The 9,613-nt window shown below is 36.4% G+C and overlaps 1 protein-coding gene across 1 annotated transcript in view; it reads left to right on the top strand.

The window, feature by feature from the left end:
• Window positions 1-1,575: 1,575 nt before the first annotated feature.
• Window positions 1,576-9,613, top strand: part of Rab18 (RAB18, member RAS oncogene family) — a 37,525-nt gene continuing 29,487 nt past the window's right edge. Inside the window, exons 1-2 of the mRNA XM_015483502.2 lie at window positions 1,576-1,827; window positions 6,557-6,612. Of these exons, the coding sequence (XP_015338988.1) occupies window positions 1,760-1,827; window positions 6,557-6,612 (124 nt within the window). The 5' untranslated portion in view covers window positions 1,576-1,759. The remainder of the gene's footprint in view (window positions 1,828-6,556; window positions 6,613-9,613) is intronic.

Genomic DNA, 9,613 nt, shown 5'->3' with positions numbered 1-9,613 from the left:
TTTCTCAGCATCACAAATAAAATAAAATAAAATAAAGGTCCATCAACACTAAAAATAAAAAATAAAAATAAATGTTAAAAAAGCTATTGTAAAGGAAAAGATAGTGAGTTCAGTATCTGTCATGTTTAGGTTGGCAATATTCAACTTGGGCATGTTCATATGGAGATGTTTTGGCAGTTGTGTGTTGGCCTGAACCTGAGAAGAAAAATCTGGGCCAGAAATATACTTTAGGGACAAAGAAAGTGGGAATAAGTGATCATGTAAATCCAAGAAGACAAAAGGTAACAATGTATATAGATTAAGAAGATAAAGACAAACTAAAACTTAAAGAACAAGAGTGTTTAAATGATGAGCAAGAAAAATTGCAAAGAGAGATTAAGGTTGTCTCACTGACATCATTCTCCAAGTTTAGGTATGAACTCTACAACATGCATTCAGTTAATTCCTTGAGCAGTTATGTATTTAGAACATACTATGTGACAGGGAGTATTCTAGATACTGATGATGTATGGGTAAACGAAACAAACAAACAAATAAAAAATCCTTGCCCCAATAAGACTTCTCTTTGGGGGAAGATTAGACGGTAAACAAAGCACTAGAATATCTAGTATTTCAGAGGATCATGCTATGCAGACAAATAATACAAAGACGTAGAGTGAATGCTGGAGGGATTTGCAAATTTTAGTACTGAATAGGGAAGTAACCTCAGTAAGAAGGAAACATGTGAGCCAAGATCTGAAGAAGGTGAAGGAACCATGTGGATATCAGATAGAAGAGCTTTATAAATTATTTGAAAAATTAATTCCTAAATTTTACTTATATTCTTTAATCAAATGTCCATTGTGTATGACATTAGCGGAAAGTATAAGGAAATAAGGGATGAGAACTAAAGTTTATAGACCTGCCATGTACCAGGCACTTTGTTTGGTATTAAATGAAAGATTTGGTACCCTCACTAAGATTTACAGTGTGGTAAAGGAAACAAGGTTTACATTCCCAATTCCTGCAGTTATGACGAAGCAGTTTTTATAAGCAAGAATAGTTGGTTTGGAATTGTGCCAGAGATTTATATGCACCTGATCTACATGAAGTCTACATCTCCCTTTCAAGATGAATTAACATGTGAAGGATACTCTTCAATCTAAGAGGTTAGAACTTGTTTGCATCTTTCATAGAGGACTTTATTAACTCATTTAGTCTTCATAACAATTCTAAGAAGCAAATAAGAGTAATTATTGTCTCCCTGAGATGGGGAAACACGCGAAGGTGGCTAAGTAACATGACAAAGTGATTATATGGTAGTGTTGGACCCACATTTAAGGTAATCTGCTTCAAAGCGGAATGATTTTCCCACCTCAAAACAGCTGTCATGAGCGACTGCTGCAATAAAAGAAGCTTTGTACATATTCCTGAGACTCAAGTCATCGCCCAATTAATTACCCAACCTTAGGAGGCCTATCTCAGGGTTGGGGAGGAGTTCAAGCTTGGGAAGGCAGGTCACACGCGGCTCTCCCCATCTGCGCTTGCGCACGGGAGGAACACGCTCTCCGGAAAGAAGCCTGACTCCCGGCGTGCGCAGACGCAGAGCTACCTCAAGGAGGAACGGGTGTTGGGAGCTTCAGCAACCCAAACACCCGGTGTGAAAGGAAGGTGGCAGCCGTCGAGCGGTGCGCATGCGCAGGCAGCCCTCCGCGGTGAAGGGCTAAGAGGCGGACCCGGTGGCCAGCTGGAGCCGGAGCCGGAGCGGAGCAGGGTCAGGATGGACGAGGACGTGTTGACCACTCTGAAGATCCTCATCATCGGCGAGAGTGGAGTAGGCAAGTCCAGGTGAGGCGGTGTGCGGGCAGTGACGAGGGCGGCGGGGCTTATTCTGCCTCTGCGGCCTCTGTCTTCAGGACCGTGACGGGAACGATAACCGGCGCCGTCCCGGCAGTGGCCGGGCTCGGGCCCTCTTCGCTCGTGCCCCGGTCGTTCTCTCGCGCGCTCCTGTGGCCTCTGCTCCCCGCGCCCCGCCCCGCACCTGCCGGGTTCACGGCCTCGACCAGGCCTAAGTTGTCCGGATAGCTGTTCCTCCTGCCGCACTGAGGAAAAGGATTCCCGGGGCCGCCGGTTTGCCACCGCGGAGTTCAGGGCGTGGCGGGCGGGCTTGGGCCCGAGTCCAGCGGAGAGCGACGCTTCGCCCTGGCCTTGGGGTGCAGGCTACTGTCACCCCCCGGAGACGCGAACTGTAACTTTATCACTTTGAAATTTATGTCGGGCTTTCTCTAAATACGTAATGTTCCACACAGGAAGTTTCGTGACGCCTTAGGTCACATTCCTGGCCTATTTTGGCGCAGCCTATTGTCGCGTCTTATTTTTTAAAATATTAGTCGGCTGTGAAAGAACCGAACCCATTTGCCTTGTACTTTTGAAAATTTCACTTTAGTGTAAGGTTCGAGCGCTTAAGCTGAGGCCACCTTTGAAAATAAGGCGAAATGGTTCCTTCTCTTTTGCCACATCATATGGAGATCAAAGGACAAATTAGTGTTGTCTTTCCTTTTTACACTCTTTCTTTAGGGAAAATAATATTCACAAGAGTTCATATTAGGGAAGATGTGGATGTAGGTGGCTGTTGACAGAGGTTTGTAATTTTATCCAGGTTTTGAACAGAGTTCTCCAGGTGAAGTCAACCTTACCATCTGATTATGATTGTATTATAGTCTAGGTCTTATTGATCTTTAAACTCCAGGGGCAATCTCATATTTAGCTGTACTTTCTGATGTACCTTTCTTTCAAATAACTTTTTAAGATTATGAAGTCTTTCTTTTCTAGGTACTTAAGGATTTGCAAGCTTATGTAATAAAGCCTGAAAATTTGTATATTTTTTTCAAGTTTGACAGTACATTTTCATAGTTCTTCTCATTTAATGTACTTTGTATACTAAAATGCAGAATTTGCGTATACCAAGGAGTAGATTAATAAAACACTCTGGGTTAGCATAATTTTGTATGTGTGTGTGTGTGTGTGTGCATGTGCATAAAGTGTGGACAAAATCATTTTCATGATCACCATCTATTTTTGTACAATTAAAATTGTCAGAAGTTATATAGTAAACATTATTTTACTAGAAATTGCATAGTCTTGTGTTCTTTCTTTCCTCTTTGTTTCCCTTGAGATAGGGCCCTCATTTAAGACATGAAATTGCTGTTTTTGAATACAAGAATAGTTGGTTGTCATTTCATGTGAGTCAACCCAATATATGATTGGTTGGCACATTAATGTGTAATGAGTGGATGGTGAGTTAAAGGTGTGTAGATTTTTTTTGTGGAAGGTTAACTGGAGGTACAATGAACTGGAAATAATTTAAGTTCCCCTTTTAGAATATGGTCTGTTATGTGGATTCATCAATTTTCCTCATTCACTCTAACAATCTTATATATATATAATTCATTTAAAACTTTCTCAGCACTAAATGGTGAATTGTGAACTACTCACTGCAAAATTTTAACAGTTGTACTCTTCAAAGAAAGAATTGCACCTAGGAATGTAGCTGTTATTTTTCTAACTAGATAGACATTTTTGTTCAGTGTGATGTTATAGAAAACAATAAATGTCTTTAAAGTTGAAGTGAGTGATTTTTAAGGCAAGTTAGTACAAAAACATTTGTCATAGATATGCTCATAAAGTGTTGTTCTGACTAGTAATTTGCTTCTGTTTCTTTATAGAGCTAGTTCAAGTGGAAGTGAAATGGCATTGTGTTGTTGAGAAATTATTGCCCAACAAAGAATTTCTTAATTTGGGCTGGGGTTGTGGCTCAGCTGTAGAGCGGTCACCTATCATGTATGTGGCCCTGGGTTTGATCCTCAGCACTACATAAAAATAAATAAATAAAATAAAAGGTATTGTGTGCAACTACAACTAAAAATAAATATTTAATAAAAAAAATCTTAATCTGATTAGTTGATTTCCTTCCAGTTTATTTCATATTGTTAAGAGTGTAAAGATTTTTGTGATACCAAGATTATGAAACTAGTGTTGCTGCTTATGTAACCTTGTGTGTGATATTTGAACTCTCTAGGCCTTCCCTGGAAAAGTGAAGGGGTTGGGATAGAAACCTCTCAAAACTATCCAAAATTAAATGTACAGTTTAAGATTCTAATTCATGGCTAGGCCTGATAAAGTAAAAATGTAGCAAAGTGTATCAAGAACAGGGAAGGATTTATAGAACCCTTCTGATCTAAAGTGATGTTCCTCCTAGAGTTAAGAATATATTTTGGACTACCACTGTACCCCTGGCAAAGATCTGACTTACACTCAGTTTGGATTTGTTGCTTTATACCATACCAATTCCCTATCTTTCTGACAAAGTATCAACCATAGGGCTCTTGTAAGGATATACAGTTATGGAAGGAAAATGTGTGGCCTATTGTTATATGTTCATAAATAAGTCAATACCATTATTACTTGTATTATTATGATATTTTATTACTACTATATAAGGTTATGTTAACCTAAGGTTTTTTTTTTAGTTTTGTTATTTGTGGTTTTATTGTTGTTGTTTTTGGTTTTTTGGTACTAGGGATTGAACCCTGACTTTAACACTAAGCTACATCCCCAGTCCTTTCTATTTTTTATTTTAATGCAGGGTCTCACTAAGTTGCTTAGAGCCTCACCAAGTTGCTGAGGCCAGTCTCAAACTTGCAATCTTCCTGCCACAGTCTCCTGAGCCACTGGGATTACAGGCGTGTGCCACTGCACCAGGAAAACCTAAGTTTTTGTAGTAATATTTTCTGTGTTGACCAAGTGTAGATATATATCTTTTATTCTTAAATTGTGGGTAACTGAGTACGTGAAGAGAGAAGAAAAGAATTTTTTAAAAAGTCGTTAGGTGTCTTATTAGTGTTGTTTCCTGACTCATGTTGCAAGTAAGCAAAAATATATTTAAGATGTTGACTAGAAGAAAAACCTAGTTTGACTCGTGTGTTCATTTGTTTCTGTGGTGCCTGTGTTACAGCAAACACAAAAAACCAAATTTAAATCTCTTACATATAATTAAATGACATTGGGTTTTGAATCTAGCAAGAGTTCATATTCTTTGTGGACAAAACTTTCTCTAGCAGCAGTAATCACAATCTGTGGAAGTTTCATAAAATTTCTAATTCAGACATGGGATAATGGTTTTCTTAATTTTTTAAATGCCAATAGGTTGATAAAACTAACTTATGCTTTAGTAGTTATATAAGCGCAGATTGATTCATTTTGTAAATTTTGGACTTTAAGAAAGGTTTAGATTTATTATTTTATTTATTTGGTATTTCAGATTGAACCCCAAAGCAGTTAACCACTAAGCCACATCTCCAGCCCTTTTTATTTTTTATTTTGAGACAAGGTCTCCCTGAATTCTTTTCTCTTTTAAAAAATATTTATTTTTTAGTTGAGTTGGATATGATACCTTTATTTTGTTATTTTTATGTGGTGCTGAGGATTGAACCTAGGCCTCACACATGCTAGGCAAATGCTCTGCCACTGAGCCACAATCCCAGCCATCTCCCTGAGTTCTTTAGGGCCTTGCTGAATTGCTAAGACTTACCTTAAATTTGCAATCCTCCTGCCTCAACCTCTTGAGTCACTGGGATTACAGGCATGCACCACCATACTAGGTTATAGATTTTATTTTTGAACAACTTTTAATAACTGACCCTTCTGCCTCATATTAAGTAAAATAATGCTGGGAGATGTAAAATCTTAGCATACCCTTGTAATCTGATGTCTTGTTTTCAACCCTTCCTTTCTGATTTCTTTACCATTTCCAAGTTTAGTCCTTCCCTCTCTCCTCATAACCCATATAACCATATAATCATATAATCATGGCTGTTATCTCTTTCTTCTGTTGATTTTCTTCCTTTTTTTTTCTGGCATTAACTTTTCAAAAAATTTTTTTTTCATTCCTCTCTTTAAAAGCCTTCATTAGTCCAAAATGCTTATTTGGTTTCTCACAACCTAAGGATTATTTGCCAGAATATACCTACTCTGCTTGTCATTGATCTTTCTCCCTTCCTTTTTACCATATCTTTTCTTCCCACATGGATAATAGTAATACTTCTTGTTACAAATACTATGCTTTTATACTTTCTTCTTTTTATTTGAGTACAGAATAGATACCCAACAGATTTTTTTTAAATGATTTTATTTCATTTCAAGAGGCTTGATTTCTCCCGCCTTCATCCATGAAAGCTATCATTTTCTTAGAAGGACATGCCAGTACAAATTTTTCTTTAAGTTGACAACAGCAAAAACAAAAAACACCTTTTTGCATTTGAGGAATTGTGGAGGGGAACATAGGGTGTACATTTATGAGTAAGCTGCTTTGTCCTTGGGATTTTTAAAATTGCCTTTTCAATCATTTAATTTCTCCTGATATTTCTTCCCTGAGGTAGTATTACCAGAGCTGACCTACATCAGCTCGTCTTATCTGCATCTAATAACGTGTGATAAAATATAACTATGATGAACACATTTGTCATATAATTAGAAATAAAAGCTGAATTCCTAATCTGTCTCTTTAATTCTCTTTTAGCCTGCTCTTGAGGTTCACAGATGATACTTTTGATCCAGAACTTGCAGCAACAATAGGTAAGTCTAAGTTTAAAAGTTTAGAAGGAATTTTTTAATTTTTAGAATGGTTGTTTTGTCTAAATCCCCCTATCCTCTTCTTGCCACCCCACTGCTTCCATGTATGTTGCAATTTTATTTGTCTTTTAAGACTCAACTTTGACTAATTAAGACAAATAAAAAATTAAAAAAAAAAAAGAAGACTTTGGTGTCATTAACTCCAAAGTCTTTTCTACGTCTCATCCAGCAAAAACAACTTCTTTATCTTTTACCCATGGCATTTTGTTGATGTTACTAATGCGATTATCTGTACATGTTTCATTCCTATAACTATGGTTTTTTTTTTAATTTGTTAGTATACGCAATAATTTGAGTATTATATAGCAGACACTGTCCTAAGAGCTGGGGCTTTAATGGTGACTAATACATATTTTGTCAGTTTTATAGTTTTAACATTTACTGCAGTGATTGGTATATATTCTGAACTCCCTCATTTATTGATAATAGCTATTAAAGATTACTAGGAGCAATGATACAGAAATGCTTTTTTTTTTTTTGGTACTGGGGATTGAACTCAGGGGCCCTTGACCACTGAGCCACATCCTCAACCCTGTTTTGTATTTTATTTACACACAGGGTCTTACTAGGTTGCTTAGGGCCTTGCTTTTGCTGAGGCTGGCTTTGAACATGCGATTCCTCCTGCTTTAGCCTCCTGAGCCACTGGGACTTAGTCCACAGGCATGCACCACTGTGCCCCAAGTGCTTTTTAAAAATAAACTTTAGATTGCCTGAAAGTGGTTTATTACACTAGCATATAATAATATTTGAGAAAATAGAAGTAAATATTTCAATATCACATGTTTGGAAAGTAGGCAACATATAAAGCCATTAGGAGACATTTTGGAATAGTTGAAAGATTGTTTAACTAGGTTAGATCTGTACAGTTGTCATGGTTTCTCCTTGAACGAGGTATGATCTTGAGCAAGTCATTTAACACTTGGTTCTTTTCATCTGTAAGTTGAGAGGTTTTGGTGAGAGATACATTTTTCTTCCAATTCTAAATTTCATGGTCTGCTAAGTAGAATATGGTAAAGATGACTATAGTATTATTTATTGTCAGGGAAAAGAAAAAGTTTCTTTCTACTGGCTTTATTTGTTTTTATTGATTTTGAAATAATTTCATACTTAGAAATAAGTTCTAGTAAATAGTAAAGAATGCTTATATATTCTACTCAAATTCCCCCAAATTTAATATTTATTACATTTGCTTTATTATTTTCTATTTACATAGTGTTCTTTTTTAGTGAATTGTTTGAGAATAAGTTGCAGACATGTTTTTAATATCTGAATACTTTAATGCTTATTTCCTAAATGCATGGATATAATTCTCCTGTCTACAGACAGATTTCATTAATTGTCTGATTAATATTTTGCATAACAAAAGAAAAACAATTGTTTTGGTCTAGGATCCTATCCAGGGTCAAGCATTGAATTTAGTTGTCAGTTCTCTTCAGTCTCTTTTAATTGAAATGGTTTTTCAGTCTGTCTTTCCATAGCCTTGACAGTTTTGAAAATTACAGATCTTTGTATGATGTCCCTCAATTTGTGCTTGTCCAGTGTATCCTCATGGTTAGATTCTAGCCATGCATTTTTGGTATGAATTCCACAAAACCTCTTCTCTATGCATTATGTCAGGAGCAAACCATGTTTATTTGTCCTAATAGAATGCAACGTTGGTCACATAGGATGATATATTTTTTTCTACTGTAAAGTTAATATTTTTCCTTTATAACTAATAGATATCTTGTGAAGAGATTTTTTGAAACTGTATAGACAGACATTCTGATTCTTATACTTTTTACACTCTTATTTTAGTATCTATTGATAATTCTTTCCTGCAACAGGTAATAGGGACAATACATGATCTTGTCAGCCCAACTCTGGTTGTCAAATGATTTTTCAAATGCCCTCATTCTGTTTATATTTCTTACTTGAAATTCTATAACAAAGAGCTCTTCTTTTTTTCTTTCTTTCAATGTGAACTCATAGTGCCTCTAAACTTTTAGTAAAAATGAGGTATTACTCAGCTTTTGTATAGCAATGATATTTATAGAGTTATATGTATGGTAAGAAAGGTAATCATTTAAAACACTAGTAATTCAATATCCATTTTAATTTGGTTTTTGTGCTTTTTTGCTCCTCTAAAAAGTTACTTAGTAGCAAAACTTAATTTTTTTGAGAGGATGGCTGGTAATGTATAATGTAGGATAGAGGAATAGAATTGGTAGAAACATAAACTTGCCTAAAGTTCAGATTTTACTGAAGGAATAGGCCTGTATATAATATGAAGGTATCTTCATTTCCAACTCAAGTGAAACATGGAGAGTTGCAGAATGATAGATCATGGGTTGTTCTTATTACTAAAAAAGCCTTTGTCTTCTATAGAAACAAATACTAAGATTATAGCATGCTGATGACAATGTATGTAATTTGTTTCCCAGATAGGTCCTGGGTCTTTGTTTTTTTGAGACTGTCATTTATAATGAAACCACATAGCACATAACCTTTTGAGACAGATTTCTTTTATTTTGCTTAATGGTATTTAATGGTGGGGCTTCAGCCTGGTTGTTGGAAATCATTTATTTCTTTTTGTTTCAGCTGAGTTTAATTCCATTGTATGAATGACCCACATTAGGTTTTATCCACTCACCTATTGTAGGTCATTTAAGTTTTCCTAGGTTTGGTAATTGTGAATTAGACCTATTATAAACATTCATGTACAGGATTTTATATGAATGTAGCGCCCCCTTGCCCGCAAGGAAGACGCAACACTCAGGAATCTTCTTTCAGCAGTTTATTCAGGCCCCTGACAGTTCTTCTCCTCAGTTCTCTTCTTCAGTTCTCCTCCTCCGGATGCCCCTCCCAGCCTTAATAAAGCATCTCAAGCCCCAATGCAAAGCAGCCACGTGGAGCTTTCTCATAGAGTGATGAAAAGTCATGTGCCAACTCTCCCAAACAAGGA

Source organism: Marmota marmota, unplaced genomic scaffold (assembly GCF_001458135.2).
Source record: "Marmota marmota marmota unplaced genomic scaffold, marMar, whole genome shotgun sequence".
NCBI lineage: Eukaryota > Metazoa > Chordata > Mammalia > Rodentia > Sciuridae > Marmota > Marmota marmota.
This window is presented reverse-complemented; position numbering and strand designations above follow the sequence as displayed.